The following is a 17,230-nucleotide window of genomic DNA, read 5'->3' on the forward strand; positions in this document are numbered from 1 at the left end:
TATAATACTCAGTTTAACATTAAATGTATTATGGGAAATCCTTAATGCATTAAGCCTTCATGTAGGCTTATTAACTTGATGAAGTTGTGGTATCAATATTGTAAAATCGTACTACCTAAGAAATGGAAGATGGTTTTAGAATCATTCACCCTCTTAAGAACAAGGAAGGTGTCTTAATCATTTCTGTATTCCTAATTTATAAGATAGAGTGTGGTATTTATTTCTTACCTAATATATGTTTGTTAAAGTAATATATAAGTTAACATGTAAAATCTATGCCTCTCAATTTAAAGCACAAACTCCTAAGGATTTAAAGGTTATATAGTTTGAAATAACTGGCTAATTACAAAAGTATGACTAAGAACTGTAGATTCCTTAAATCTAGTGTTCTTTTCATGATAGACTACTATCATGCTAGAGTATTTTTTTAGTCAAATGTATAAAATTAATGACAAAAGTAAAATGAGTGATGCACAGTACACACACACATATACACAGAAACATAGGGTGTTGGGTACTATAAATTTTTTTGAATGTTTTGTTTTGATTGTAAATTTTAAACTGTAGGAATCTATGGTTTTATGTAACAATTGTAATCTAAAAGATTTGTAATTAAGTCCTAAATGTTTTAAATATAAATGCTAAAAAATATCACATCCACTTTCTTAATCATAAAACATTTAAGGGATGAACTAATTTTTTCACTTTCTACAGTACTTATTCCTTTATAGTTCCAGGTTAGAGTTTATCCTGGCTTTGTACTTACATGAGATTTGAAAGGTAGAGGATATACAGAAGCCATTATTGTCAAGCATTAGTTGTTGGCTAGCAGATGGGCAGATATAAAAGTCTTAGTGACTCCTTGGCAAACTCCTGTTAATTGGCCACCCTGATGCTATAGGTGGTTCAGAAAATTGCTGGCAGATTTCCATAGACTCTTGACATTCACAGCAGCTTTCTAATGTCCATTTTGAGAACCCTTGTCTTTGCATCTTCAGGCTAAGATCATCAGCATTAACTTTCTTGGCCTTTATTCCTGTGGCCCATTCAACTGTTGTGTAGCTTCTGGTTCCTGAATTAAAACCCTTCCTACCTGGAAAACCTAGACTAACTTCTGTTTTCGTTAGTGAACCTAATTGATAGATTGGCAGACTGTGTTCCAAATATGAGGGAAAAATGGATTCTGTGACCCAGGGGAGATATTAGAGAAGAGTGCTGATTTTGCCAGGTTGGGTCATTTTACTGTATCCTTTCTCTGCTCTTGCTTTTGGGCTAAGAAACCATTGACTAAGAAATTCACAACTGAACTGTTGAATCTTAGTCATCTTTAACTTCAACTGACTTCACTCTTTCATTATCCCCTGTTCATGTCCTGGCAAAATCCCCATAATAGTTTTCTAAACTTTTTCTGTTATCTTCAGGATTCTAATCCTATTGCTTTTCATGGTTAATAGTTGATATTATCCAAGTTTATTCCAGAGAAAAGGTTAGTGTGACTATTTTGTTAACAGGGTATTATGTGTGATTGCAAGGTTCACTAGGTTTTACCAGTGTTAGAAGGGTAAGTTGAGAAGGTAATAAGCAGTTTCTTCCTCTGGGACTATAAGGAAATATGAGGGGTCAGATGTGGAGACTTAGTAGAATAATATCACCAAGCTGTTCTTAATCTAAATGAAGATGGAATAAAAATAGCAGTTTTTTCTGATTTCTAGGATTTTTGTAATGAATAAATCATTATTATTTATCTATTTAAATTGCTTATCTCAAGTTAGATCAATAAAAAAGGGTTGGAGACATGATGATAAAATGAAAATTTAGGTGAACCAATACTAGGAATGATCTAGACAGATGATGAATGAAAAATGATTTTTAAGAGCCAGCACTTAGTTTTAGTCAGAAAGTATTCAATTCTTGAGCCAAATCAGTTTGGCTTCATTACATTTTCAGGTAACTTTCATATCAGCATGTTAGGTATAGAGAAGATGGAAGGAAGTATTTTTCTAAGCTGCTGAATAATAGTTGGTTGGTAGTGGAAGTGTATGTAGCAAACCAAGCAAGGAAATTAGAATAAAGGCTATTTTATAGCAGTGGAATATCATATTATCTAATTTTGGAGCATAAGCATATTCCAGATACAGTGTTGCAGACACTTATTAACCACAACAAAGTACTTATTTGAACTGAATATAATGAATACTACTAAAACCATTGTTATGGTATGCCTTTAAAATGAAATTTTAAAAAGGCCAAAGGACTACTTAGTTATCCATCAACCTGCCAGCAAATCAATGAAATGTAAAATTGATAAACTTTTGCTCTTCTCATTGTTCTTTTCCTTTGGTTACTTAGGAAGAGAAGCCCATCTGTGTCCAGAGATCAGAATAGAAGATACGACCAAAGGGAAGAAAGAGAGGAATATTCACAGTATGCTACTTCGGATACCGCAATGCCTAGATCTCCATCAGATTATGCTGATAGGCGATCTCAACATGAACCTCAGTTTTATGAAGACTCTGATCATGTAAGTTATAGGGACTCCAACAGGAGAAGTCATAGGCATTCCAAAGAATATATTGTAGATGATGAGGATGTGGAAAGCAGAGATGAATACGAAAGACAAAGGAGAGAGGAAGAGTACCAGTCACGCTACCGAAGTGATCCGAATTTGGCCCGTTATCCAGTAAAGCCACAACCCTATGAAGAACAAATGCGGATCCATGCTGAAGTGTCCCGGGCACGGCATGAGAGAAGGCATAGTGATGTTTCTTTGGCAAATGCTGACCTGGAAGATTCCAGGATTTCTATGCTAAGGATGGACCGACCATCAAGGCAAAGATCTATATCAGAACGTAGAGCTGCCATGGAAAATCAGCGATCTTATTCAATGGAAAGAACTCGAGAGGCTCAGGGACCAAGTTCTTATGCACAAAGGACCACAAATCATAGTCCTCCTACCCCCAGGAGGAGTCCACTACCCATAGACAGACCAGACTTGAGGCGTACTGACTCACTACGGAAACAGCACCACTTAGATCCTAGCTCTGCTGTAAGAAAAACAAAACGGGAAAAAATGGAAACAATGTTAAGAAATGATTCTCTCAGTTCAGACCAGTCAGAGTCAGTGAGACCTCCACCACCAAAGCCTCATAAATCAAAGAAAGGAGGTAAAATGCGCCAAGTTTCGTTGAGCAGTTCAGAGGAGGAATTGGCTTCCACGCCCGAATATACAAGCTGTGATGATGTTGAGATTGAAAGTGAGAGTGTAAGTGAAAAAGGTAAGCTTTCTAATCATACATTTTGCTGTAATTGATTAGATAAGCGTTTTTTTATGGATTGTGTTTCTGAGTGAAAATTTAGTAGGTATTACTAGTAGCTTTATTTTAAAAGTCTTTTAATGGCATCGAGCGTGTGAAGAAAATTTCATGTTATAAAAAGTATCTTCTGTTGTTCACGTATAAGAACGACAGAATGATGTTCTATTGATTTTTAAAAATTGCTTTCTTGCTTTGTTTCTGGAAGTTTTCTTGTATCATTTGACAGCATATTTCAAAAATATCCATTAACTGTAGTTTTAAAAATAACATTTATTTTTGTCTCCTTATAAAAGTAACAATATATTCACTATAAAACATCTGAAAAAGTCCTCAAAGCATAAAGAATGAAATGCAAGTTATCCATATTTCTGTCCCCCAGATATAACCATTGTTAACCTTTTATTGTATTTTCTTTCTTTTTTTTCCCTATGCATGTATGGTTTATAGATTTATAAAATTGATATCATGCTATGTATAATTTTGTATACTGATGCTTTCAATTGTTATCACATCATAAGTGTTTTTTTTTCAAGCCATTAGATGTTCTTTAGTAATATGTTTTAAATAGCTACACTAATATTCTATCATAAGATTATAACACAAACTAAATATTTCTTTATTTGGGGCATTGCCGTGGCTTCCATTTGCCAATGTAAATTATAATGGTTATCTTTATATGTACTTTTTGCCTACATCTCTTGAGTATTTCAAAAATATATATTTGTACTTTGGATTATTTTAAGCTTTAATTCAGATTACCAAATTGCTTTCCAAAAAGGTTGTAACATGCTTTACTCTTACCAGATGTACTTGAGTTTTCAGTCTCAATTCACCAAATCTTTGCCAATTGAATAGCCACAAAAATGCTCTCTGTCATTTTAATTTTAATTTGATTGTAAAGTTGAATGTTTTATATGTTTATCTGCATTTGATATCTTCTGTGAATTATCTGTTCATTCCTTTAATTCCTTCTGCCCATCTTTCTCTGGGTATTAGTTTTACTATTACTGATTTATAAGCACTTTTTATATAGTTAGGATTTTACCCCATTTAACTGTTATTTGCCAAATACATTTCTCATTTTAATGTTTATCTAGTATTTTAATTTGTTTATTTGAAACTGTTGAATTTAATGTAGCTAAACCTTTGTATGTGGTGATTTTTTTTCCGTTATTTTCATCTTTAAAAGCTCTTTATTCACTTCCAAATCAATTAAGTATTTAACTGTATATGATCTCATTTTTAAATTATTTTTTAACCATTAACTTTTTAAACATTCTGGAATTTATTTTGGTGTATGACAAAAATACACCAGATTGATGAGTATCATACCAACCTCCTACCCCCAATTTCCTTATACTATTTGATGAATAGTCCATTTTTTGCTTATAGAATCAACAGGAATCACTAAGGGAATTCAAGAAAGGAGCTTGGTATGAAATGATTATGGAATCATTTTATACTGTACCAAAATAATTAGTTAGAACACATTAATTAAGAGTTTCCATTCTGAATTAAAAATAAAAACTGTGATATAAAAATAACTAACAAGAAATGAGGGGCCCACAGGAAGAGCCAGAAAATTTTACTGAGTAACACAAGGAAGATGTGAGTAGCAGTTCATTTCATGTTGCTAATTAGGAAGGCTAAGTAGTATAAAGATGCAAGCTCTTTGCAGATAATCTCTTGGAGTTAATAACATTCTAGACATAATACTAATTGGGCCCTTGAAGTATTTTATTTCTGAAGTTAATCTGGAAGAAACAACACTTGTAAGAATAGTTAAGAGTAGTGAGGGAGAGCTCACTTGACCAGATAGTATAAAATGACAATAATTGAAAATGTGATATTGATAGAAAATTTGGACATATCAGTGAAATTCTAATATAATATATTAAAACTAATAAATTATAAAATATAAAATGCACAACAATCCAAGGGGGGAGAGATAAACTATTCAACAAATAGGGTTGGAGAAATGCATATGCAGTTTTAAAAAATCACATTAGGATATTTCATATTTGTTGCATTCAAATGATAAATACTAAGAAAAACTTGCTTATTAAAATATAGTTATCCATAAAGAGCAACTATCAATCTTAATTTTTTTATGGCATATATAGGAATTTTATTTTCCCTAAGCTGTAGTACTTCCTTAAGTATATTTAATAATCTTTAGTTTGGTCATTTTTCACATTTGCCAGAGTATATCATGATACTAAAAAATAAGAAAAAGGATAGTTTTGTTATCTTTGGTGGTTTGGTTTAGATTCTGTCTGGTAGGTATTTCTATTATCCTTGCTAAAGTAATGCCTTCACTTGTACCACATAAAAATGTAGAAAACCCAGAAATGTATCAATTCAGTGCTTGAAAGCTTTTTTATATGTGATATCTTTATTTTAGTATTCTGAAGTATCCACTTATAAAAATCTCATATAAGTAAAAGCTATATATGAGTTAAATTAAAATCCTATTTGAAACAAATTAGCAAAACTAAAACATTTATCAAATATAGAAAAAAATGCCTCTCACATTTTTTTTATTCCAAAACTTGAACTTCTAATAGACACTCTTGAAGGTAGGCCTCCTTCTCATTTATTTAATCATTTGTTTCACAGAGGACAGTTTCTGCCAACATGTATTTGGCAGAAAATTACACTTTAATTTGAATTTGGAAGAATAAACTTGAATGAATTAATCTTTTTTCTGTTTGATATTTCCCCAACAATTGAATTCAGCGAGGATGAATTGTAGCTGTTGAGACACTGGGATATTATGGGAAAGAGATTGAGTTATATCATGTCTTGACTTTTCATCATTAAAGTAACTTTTTTTATTATTTGTGGAAAATTGGCAATTTGATTTGGGAATAAATTACCTTTAGAAGTATCTAACATTGTGATTCGTCTTTGATAGTTAACTAATGTTGGAAAATTCTTCCTAATAGTTAAAGAAATTTTGTTAGTGAATTTTAAACATGTTTTTCTGTATTTTTATATGGAGAGACATCATTCTGAGAACGAACCAACTTTTAAAAAATAATCACCACTTTGCTTTATTATCCCTATACTAAATAACTCCAAAGAATGTGTTTTACAACTCAGATATCTTTCTCCTTGTCTTTACTTTTCTGTTTTTTTCAATTTTGTGCATAATCTTTCAAAAATATGCAAGGCAAATTTGCATCAAGTTATCTAATTTTAAAATGTTAACCAACACTTTATAAATAGCACCAGGGAACATTATCATTGCAGAATAATTTTTTTTCAAGGTCCTAGTACATCATAGCTTCTACTACGTAGCAGAATCTTTCCTGGTCTATAAATAATAAAATTCCTTGGAAATTGGTAGCAAGTTTATAATTTACTCTATTTTTTTTTTCTCTGCCATCCTTTTGGATAGTCTGTTTCTTTTCTTCTTCTATCTTTAGCCTTATTGGTGTGTTAGTGACTTTGGCTCATCTTGTCACTTTGGATGGATTTCATTATTTTAAATATACAGAGTTTCACTCAAATTTATAATAGATGTCATTTCATTCAGTATGTTCTGTTAAATGATGCTGCTAATTACAATGACTGGGCCATTGTTTGTGTAACAAAAACAGGTTTCATGGGAAGAGTATCAGTTTTGGAGTAAAAGAGGATGATCAAACCCTGGTTCTGTCCTTCACTATGTGATTTTGTTCTACCTTTTTAACCACTCTAGGTCTGTTTCTTTACCTATAAATCTGTAAATCAGGATAATAGTATCTTTATTGTTCAGTCATTGTAAGGATCAAATGAGACTGTGTATACACAATACTCATCATACAGTATTCAAATCATTTTTGGATTACTTAATGTTCTGTGATAGTTAAGACTTTTTTTTTTTTTTTTTTTTTTTGAGACGGAGTCTCGCTCTGTCGCCCAGGCTGGAGTGCAGTGGCGCGATCTCGGCTCACTGCAAGCTCTGCCTCCCGGGTTCACGCCATTCTCCTGCCTCAGCCTCTCCGAGTAGCTGGGACTACAGGCGCCCGCCACCACGCCCGGCTAATTTTTTGTATTTTTAGTAGAGACAGGGTTTCACCGTGGTCTCAGTCTCCTGACCTCGTGATCCGCCCGCTTTGGCCTCCCAAAGTGCTGGGATTACAAGCGTGAGCCACCGCGCCCGGCCGATAGTTAAGACTTTTATAGGACAACTCTCAAGAGCTTTGAATGAAAGTATAATTGTGGTCATACGGATGTGGTCATTTGTGTTGGTTTCACCTCTTCCAAGATCTGTCCTAAATTGAACAAAGCTTGTTTTCAGGGTAGAAAGAATATTCTTAACTTGTTGAGATGTAATTTTGAGATGTAATTCAGTGTCTCACTGAATACTGAACACCTACTTACTCATTTTTCTGCCAAGAACTCTTTCAGTGCCTATCATTTGCAAGGTGTTGGATTGGATCCAGTGGAAAATGTAGAAATGAGTTACACATTTTTTCTATTCTGGAAATTGAAAATCTAAAATAACTAGCAATATAAGGCAAGTGTGCTAATAAACAGGTACTGTAGGACTTCAGAGGAAAGAAGCATTAGTTGTATTTACTGATTTTTGGGCACTCTGTATGTCTTATAACACTTTTCTTTTACTCAGTGTGATATAGTTTGCTTTTTATAACACTAAATTGATCGCTTTCCAATACTTTCTGTTCAGTTAGGAAATGCAAATTGATTTTTTTCTTTTTCGTTTTTTGTGTGTTTGTTTTTTGTCTTTGGGTTATAGAAGGAGGTATGTCTTAGATTGCTAATGTCATAATATTTCTGAATTTAAATATTTTGAACATTCTTCTCAAAGTTTAAAATATATTTTTTCATAGCCTTAAAAAGTAATATTGGATTCGTAATTTGATCTATTATTTTCTCATTGAGTAGTCTATAGCAGGTTTCTCAACCTCAGCACTATTAACATTTGAGGCTGGATAATTGTTGCGTTGCACTATCTCATGCTTTGTAAGGTATTCAACAGCATCCCTGGCCTCTACCTACTAGATGCCAGTAGCACCCCTAATCACAGTTGTGACAGCCAAAAATATCCCCAGACATTACAAAATATCTCTTGTGGGGCAAAGTTCACCATCTCCAACCCTCGTCCTCATCCTTATCCACTTCATTGGGTCTCCTCACCACTTCACTTTCAGAACCAATTGAGAGGATCATAACCATCATTTTTTTAAAAAGAGTAGACTAGAATAGAGTAGAAAATATCAAAGTCAAGTTCACAGAGTAAGGGTAATTGTGTTCGGTAAATTTTTGTTTTGTTGCAATGTAAAATATATATTTTTCTGTAGATTATGGCCAAAAATGTTTTAAAGTTACTCACTTATATTAGAATTTTGTGACTCACTTGATGCTCGAGTTTCACGTTTAGACTCGGAGAAAGGTCTAGAAATTGGTTTAGTGGCGAATTAATATCTTGTGTAATAGATTCAGAACTTTTCATTAGATATATTTTAATCTTAATATTATAATCCAGTGAAATTTTTCACTTTAATTAAATAGCCATGTTGTCAACCATTTGCCCAACTGCACAAAAGATCCATTTGATCTTCTTTAAGTTAAGGTCTATTGTAGAGAGTTTCAGTTTCTTCTGTGTTCCATGGCCTAATCTGACTATTTTTACCTGGTAGTTACAGGCCTTTTTATGTTTCTGTATAAAATTTTGTGTAAAAAGTGGCCTAGCAAATGTAAGAATACATGTGTATGATAGTTTTCTAGCTATAAATTATGAAATGCTTGAATCAATTCTTACAGTTTTGAAATTAGTACAACACACTTTTACTTACCTTGTAAGATGAGAGAGTGAATGGAGATGGATTAATTTGGAGAAAAGACCTAGCATAGGAGGAAGGAAAAATAGAATACACCTTTCAGATAGAAGCATGATCCTTTAAGCTTTTAAAACAAATCCAAAAGATGTCAGCTTTGTATTTGTCTGAGTTTAGATGTTGTAAGTATCATTAGTGAAATTTACTGACTTACATAATCTCATAATTTTTTATAATTTTCAAGTAATGAATTTACTATGTGTGAAGAAGATAGGCTGTTGAAGACAATATACATTAGCAGTGTGAGGAAAATATTAATTTATGGTATTTAAGACCAATTAAACATCTAAGGAATGCTAAACCAATTGGATTCAAAAATTTTTAGGACAAATTCTAATAATAAGAATATGTTAAAAATTCTTAGATAGCTAGATAACAATTTTTTTTAAAAATTTGAGACAGGGTCTCACTCTGTTATCCAGGCTGGAGTGCAGTGGCTAATCATAGCTCACTGCAGCCTTGACCTCTTAGGCTTAAGAAATCCTTCTGTCTCAGCTCCCCAAGTAGCTGAGACCACAGCTTTGCACCACCGAGCCCAGCTAATTTTTTTATTTTTATTAGGGATGAGGTCTTACTATGTTGCGCAGGCTGGTCTTGAACACCTGGGCTCCAGCAATCCTCCTGCCTCAGCCTCCCAAAGTGCCAGGATTACAGTTGTGAGCCACTACTCCTGACTTGTAATAAAATTTACTAAGACTTTCACAAGTAAAAGTTTTTAAAAGTCGAAGATTAATTATTCTTTTATGTATTCACTCCACCTATCGGTAAAATAATCTTATGCTAAATAATTATTCCAATTTTAATGTGAGTCTTAGGACTTTACCCTTGAATAAAAAGGACTCAATCACATTGATGTTACATGGATATAATAAATTCCTTTGTTGCTATATTAGGCATCATTATAACTCCTGACCTCAGGTAATCGGCCTGCCTCGCCCTTGTAAAGTGCTGGGATTATAGGCATGAGCCACTGCGCCTGGCCCAAATTTTAATTGAAAGTGAAGCCTGTTATGTTGGATTGGAATTCAGTAGAGGATGCCTAGATTTTAATATTTAGTAGAGCTTTAAACATTTGATGATTAAATTTGTTCAATGGATAGAAAAATGTTTACTTTTGTGGAAGATATATTATTATTATATTATTATTATTAATTGATGAGAGACATAAAAGAGCAAATGCCCTAATGGTATTACAAATGGTGTATAGGGCATTTATAATTGAGCTGAAAAAGCATTGAAATAGCAGATAAGTTGGGTCTAAGACTAATTCAGTATTTCAAGAGGTATAGAGTAGATTCATTCATTCATTTATTCATTATTTCTTTCAACTAAAATATATCAAATGTCAATAATATGTAATACTAGAGTATGAAACATGAAATAAGATAGCATTTTTTCTTGCTCTAGAATTCCAGCTTTGGGGTACAGGAGTAAAATCTTGGACTGTAAATTTAACTGCATATATGGTAGTTGATTCATCCTAGAAAATTGTATCTGGGGTAGGCTTTTATTTTTGTTAGCCTGCACTAGAAATATTACACAAGTGAAAGGATTTTAGAGTTGGTTTAGCAGCAAAACAACTTGACTTCTTATTTAAGCCTCAACCTTTTGTATATACAATGTACTTTTACTGCATGTGGGAGATTATCCATTTATTAGGAAGTCTCACTTGAGAAAATTATCAAATAATGCAGTTCAGATCAGGGATAGATAAACTATGGTTTGTGGGCCCAATTCAGCCCATCACTTTTCTGTATATCTCTTGTTTTTGAGCTTGGAATGTTTTTTACATTTTTGAGTGGTTAAAAAAATTTAAATATTTTGTGATATGAAAATCGCATAAGATTTAAATTTTAGTGTATATAAACTAAATTTTATTTAAACACAGCCAACCCAGTCATTTATGTATCGCCTATCGATTCTTTCATTGATACTTTTTTTATGACAGAATTGAGTAGTTGAGACAGATTACATGTTGTGCTCTCATTGCTTTGCAGTGCTGCTCAGCAACTGCAAGTTACAGTGACTTGTTTGTAACTCTGCAGTGTTTTGAGTAGCATGCACACAGCCATGCTGTGGCATTTCATTAATTTTTTATTAACTGTGCACACATTATGTCATGTCAAGAAAGGATAAGGAAAGTGGACTTTGAATGCTACAGCTTTAAGGCACCATGGAATGTGGATCACATGTTACCAGATTAAACACCCATCACAGTATTATCAACTCACAGGAAAGCAAAGTCCAGAAAAATCTGAAAATTTAAGTCACCAGATTTGGTGACTTTTCTTAATGAACTTAACCCAAAATTGTGAGACCAAAGATAACTATTTTAAGAGAAACTTATACTGTGGTAAAGTTATTTCAACAATTAATGTTTGAATCTTAACTAATGTCAAGCTGTTTTATATACTTTACTTGGTGCCAAAAATTAAAACAAAATAGCAAGATGTCTGTCCCTGAAGAATTTTGCAGTAGAAATATCTTCTAAGCTCAAAGTACAGTTCCAGCAATGTTTCTTAGACTTCAGTGTGAATACAAAGAAACGTCCGTATTTCAAAATTTGTTTAATTGTGCAGTTGAGGACCTTCAACTAGAAATGACTAATCTGCAATATAATAACATGCTAAGCTTTTAGTAGAAGAATCTAGTAAAAACCTAGAAATGTATTAAAAGGGATAAATATGCATAATTAGATTATATGTTTATCAATCGATATCAGTGTTTGGCAGTACCTATCTGTATGAAAAGAAAATTTTTGAAGATCAAATACCTCTTATTACAGATCAGTGGTAGCAGATGAAATTTTGATGATAGGAAACACTAAGTGAAATGTTATCCCCAAAATGTATAGGTCTATATTTCAAAAATTATAGTCGATTATTATTTTATATTTTAAGTTTCATCAATAAAAATTGTGGAAATTTGTCTTCATTGTTGTTACTTAAGGCCTACATAATAGCTTCGATTTTGCTCTTTTGCTTCTAAAATGTTTGCTATCTGGCTCTTTAGAGAAAAAGTTTGCCAATCCCTGGATTACAGTACAGTATGCATTGTTCATTTTTGATAAAGTTATCTTGAGATCAGTTGATGATATTTTCTTTTTTTTATCATTGTACTTTAAGTTTTAGGGTACATGTGCACAGTGTGCAGGTTTGTTACATATGTATCCATGTGCCATGTTGGTGTGCTGCACCCATTAACTCGTCATTTAGCATTAGGTGTATCTCTTAATGCTATCCCTCCCCCGCCCCCCACCCCACAACAGTCTCCAGAGTGTGATGTTCCCCTTCCTGTGTCCATGTGTTCTCATTGTTCAGTTCCCACGTATGAGTGAGAAGATGCGGTGTTTGGTTTTTTGACCTTGCAATAGTTTAATGAGAATGATGATTTCCAGTTTCATCCATGTCCCTACAAAGGACATGAACTCATCATTTTTTATGGCTGCATAGTATTCCATGGTGTATATGTGCCACATCTTCTTAATCCAGTCTATCATTGTTGGACATTTGGGTTGGTTCCAAGTCTTTGCTATTGTGAATAGTGCCGCAATAAACATACGTGTGCATGTGTCTTTATAGCAGCATGATTTATAGTCCTTTGGTTATATGCCCAGTAATGGGATGGCTGGGTCAAATGGTATTTCTAGTTCTAGATCCCTGAGGAATCGCCACACTGACTTCCACAATGGTTGAACTAGTTTACAGTCCCACCAGCAGTGTAAAAGTGTTCCTGTTTCTCCACATCCTCTCCAGCACCTGTTGTTTCCTGACTTTTTAATGATGGCCATTCTAACTGGTGTGAGATGGTATCTCACTGTGGTTTTGATTTGTATTTCTCTGATAGCCAGTGATGATGAGCATTTTTGCATGTGTTTTTTGGCTGCATAAATGTCTTCTTTTGAGAAGTGTCTGTTCATGTCCTTTGCCCACTTTTTGATGGGGTTGTTTGTTTTATTCTTGTAAATTTGTTTGAGTTCATTGTAGATTCTGGATATTAGCCCTTTGTCAGATGAGTAGGTTGCGAAAATTTTCTCCCATTTTGTAGGTTGCCTGTTCACTCTAATGGTAGTTTCTTTTGCTGTGCAGAAGCTCTTTAGTTTAATTAGATCCCATTCGTCAATTTTGGCTTTTGTTGCCATTGCTTTTGGTGTTTTAGACATGAAGTCCTAGTTGATGATATTTTCTAAAAAATGAGAAAATAATCATTAATACTTTTTTAACTTTGAAAAACTTAAAAAATTAAGTTTTAAAAATTAAACATTGTTGTAATTATGCCTTTTTCTGCTGGACATTTATTTTCTTCAGAATTTAAATTACTTTGCTTCACTTTTTAAGCAATATAATTTATTTTAGGAAATAAAATTATGTGTACTTATTGAGTTGTTATTTTCCTGTAATTCCTTGACAAGGTTTTTTTTTTTTTTCATTTTTGAACATATTTTTAATAGCTGCTTTAAAATCTTTGTCTGCTAAATCCAACCTCTGTTCCACTGAGAGTCCGTGTCTTAGCTCAGGCTACTATACCAAATTACCATAGACTGGATAGCTTAAAAAGCAGATGTTTATTTTTTACAGTTCTGGAGGTTGGGAAGTTTGAGATTAAGGTGCTGGCAGATTCAGTGTCTAGTGGGGGCCCTCTTTCCAAGTTGCAAATAGCTTTTTTTGCTGTATCCTTACATGATGTGGGAGAGATAATCTCTCTTGTGTTTTTTCTTATAAAGGTACTAATCCATCATGAAGACTCCACTCTCATGACTTCTCAAAAGCTTCACCTCAAAAACTATTATATTGGGGATTAAGGCTTCAACACATGAATTTGGCAGGAGGGGAATGCAAACATTTAGTCCGTAGCAGTTTCTTTGAATGATTTTTTTTCCTAGTTATGAGTAATGTTTTCCTGTTTCTTTGAATGTCTTATAATTTTTGGTTGAAAATTGGGCATTTTAAGTGATGATCATGTAATAACTCTGGATTCTTACAGATTTTCCTGAGGATTATGTTTTCTTTTTTCTTTTCCTTTTTTTAGTAACTTTCTCGGACTTAAAATGTAGAATTTGTCTCCCTGTGGTATGTGTCCCTCTGAAGTCTCTACTCTGGGTCATGATCCAAATTGTTAGCCAAAGATCTGGGCAGAAGTTGTGCTCAAATATCTTGAATTTGAAAACCTCCACCTTATGCCATTTAATGTTTGTGTGGTAATACGGACACATTTAAAGTTCAGCCAGTTCTCAAGTAACCCTTGGGTTTTACTTTCTACCGTGCTCTCTCAGGATCTCCCCTGTGTCTAAGAAGTGGTATAATTTCTTAGCCTGATATATGTGGAGAGTGTATTTAGCTTTTCTGAGGGTCTCTTATTTCTATGGTCTTCCTGTCAAATTTCTGACTGGTCTGCTTCACCCTTTGTTAGACCACAGCCTTAGGCTAGAAAAAATTGCTGGTTTTCTGTTTCTTACTGGGTTTGCCTCTTTTAGCTGACAAAACCTTGGGTTTTCAGCTCCACCCCAAATCAAGTTTATGTCTTCTGGTAGCAAAAAGCTGCTGGTTTTCCCAGCCATCCTCACGCTGATAGATTTATTGATCCTTTCAGTAGACACCTCCTATGTATGTACTCTGGTAGAAGAAAGTTATGGAAGCAACCCTAGGTAAGAAGGTAACATATATTTGTTGTTATTATCTGAAGCCCTCGAAGTTTTTCTCAATTTGGTATCTGCTTTTGTTTGGTTTCCACAGCCATGCAATTGTTGTGACCAATTTTTCAAGACTTATACTTGATTTTTGTGAAGAGAAGTAGTCAACACTTTGTGCCACTACCTAGAAGTACCACCTTCTGCATGATTTTGTGAGTCTGGAATTCAGGCAAGGGTCAACTGTGTAGTTTTTCTTCTTCATATGATGCTATAGAGGTTAACACTGGTGGAATTTAGCTGGTGGTATGAGCTCATCTAGAGAGTCCAAAATGACTTCTTTTGCACATCTGGCACCTTAGCAGGGATGGTTAGATGAGAATCTGAACCAGTGCACCTACTTTTGGTCTCTCTAACATAGCAGTTTCCATATAAGGACTTCTTATATGATGGCTCAGGGCTCACAGAGATATAATTCTGAGACACCACTTATTCTGTCCTAGCTTTGGACTCACGTGGCATCATTCCTACCATATTCTATTTGGTATTAAAAAAAGTCACAGAAAATACAAGGAGAGGGGTCTACAGAAGGGCATGGATACTGGGAGATGTGGTTTGTTCAAGGACCATCCAAAGAGCCCAGTTACCCAAAAGGCTTTAAAGCATGATACATACATCTTTTTTCCCCTTATTCCCGTGGATATTTTCACAAACCACTTCTCCAGACATCCTTTTCTTCAATCTTGTGAATTTTTTCCCTTGTTGGCCTATTAATTAGCCAAGCCATTTGCCCTGCCTATGTGTTTGTATATATTCTTACTTCATGGCACCTTCTTTTTCTATACAAAGTGGATGGCCATCTGAAGCCCTGCCCTATTTTCTTCATTGCTTTCTTTCAGGGCCACTCTTGAATAGGGCTATGGTACAGCACCAGTCTACTTTTGGCTTTCATACACATGCTGAGCTATCCCATCAGTGAACCAGGCATGATGTTTGTCCTCCTTTGTCAGGTAGCCGTAAGTGGACCCTCGTGTGGCCATAGATGTGAGCTGAGGGAGAGATGCCAACACAATATTAGTAGATGGCATGGAAGTCTGGGTTACCTTCATATGCATTTTGCTCATGCCCTCTGGTCCTACTGATGCTCAAACATGGATCACTACTTCTGTCTTATAATGAATCATTGTTTGGCTTGCCCAACCTTTCAGTTTGCAGACCTAGCAGACCCTAGCTTATGATGGGCACTTCTAGCTGTTTGGTCATTGATGATTTATGACTAGATCTTTGCCCTCCACCAGGGCTAGGAGCATACTAAGAAGTAGTATATAGTTTTCCACTGCAGACTACATGGCCTTGTTCCAGAAACAAGTGTTTACATTGTGATTCTCCTAGTGAGACTTGCCATAAATTGTATATGGCTTCTTTTCCCACCATAGATGCTTTTAATACCATACAGTCTGTTACATCAGATGGCCCAAGTGAAAGAGTTGGACTTCATCTAAAGCGTCTTCCTGCTCTGGGTTCTATTTCGAGCTGGAAGCCCTCTGTAATTCTTGGCAATTGAGTCCAAGCAATATTGCATAGTGTGGAAGATGCTGCCTTCAGAATCCAAAGAGATGAACTACCATGCATTGTGCTTCCTTCTCATTGGTGGTAGGTACAAGAGGTAATAATTTGTCCTTTGTCTCAGAGGGGATGATCTGACCATTCCCATGACCACTAGGTCTCTAAAAATTTCTCTGGTGTTATAGGCCCCTGAATCTTTGTAGGATTTACCTTCTACCCTCAAAGAGTATATGACTAAACAAGACTTCAAATATAATTACTGCTTCTTTCTCACCATATAATGGACCAATATGATGTCCTGTGGAATGTCCCTATGGTCTCAGTCTTTTTGGACTGTATTATAAGGGAGGAGAATTAGCATAACCCTGGAAAGAACTATCAGTATGTCCTTTCGTCCATCCCAGGGGTATGTGAGTAGTTCTGGTCCTTCTTGATAGGAATGGAAAAAAACATATTTACTAGTTCAGTGTCTGCATATCATGTACTTGGGGCAGTATTAATTATTTAGGGAAGATGCAACATCTGGCATGTTAACCTGAGATGGGGCTACTACTTGATTGAGTTTATAGTAGTCCACTGTCATTTCTCAGGATGCATCAATGCACCTGTTTTTTAGGGGGCAGACTGCTGAATTTAAAAAGGAATATAATGTAGGCCATCACTTTTGTGTCCTTATTTTTTATGTAATTTTCACCAGTGGGAGATGGAATTTTCAGAGGCTTAGGCTTGACTTTCCCAATTATGGTAGTTCTTTTTGTTTGTTTTTATTTTCTTTTTTTATTATTGTACTCTAAGTTCTAGGGTACATGTGCACAACGTGCAGGTTTGTTACATATGTATACATGTGCCATGTTGGTGTTCTGCACCCATTAACT

At 34.5% G+C, this 17,230-nt stretch overlaps 1 protein-coding gene across 44 annotated transcripts in view; it reads left to right on the forward strand.

Annotated features, from left to right (window-relative positions):
• The window catches only part of RIMS2 (regulating synaptic membrane exocytosis 2), a 775,242-nt gene that overhangs the window by 391,687 nt on the left and 366,325 nt on the right, over nucleotides 1-17,230 (forward strand). For all 44 annotated transcript variants that reach the window (XM_055286971.2, XM_055286974.2, XM_055286975.2 and 41 more), the window contains one exon: nucleotides 2,350-3,275. In XM_055286971.2, coding sequence (XP_055142946.1) covers nucleotides 2,350-3,275 — 926 coding nt within the window. The remainder of the gene's footprint in view (nucleotides 1-2,349; nucleotides 3,276-17,230) is intronic.

Source organism: Symphalangus syndactylus, chromosome 7 (genome assembly GCF_028878055.3).
Source record: "Symphalangus syndactylus isolate Jambi chromosome 7, NHGRI_mSymSyn1-v2.1_pri, whole genome shotgun sequence".
Classification (NCBI taxonomy): Eukaryota; Metazoa; Chordata; class Mammalia; order Primates; family Hylobatidae; genus Symphalangus; species Symphalangus syndactylus.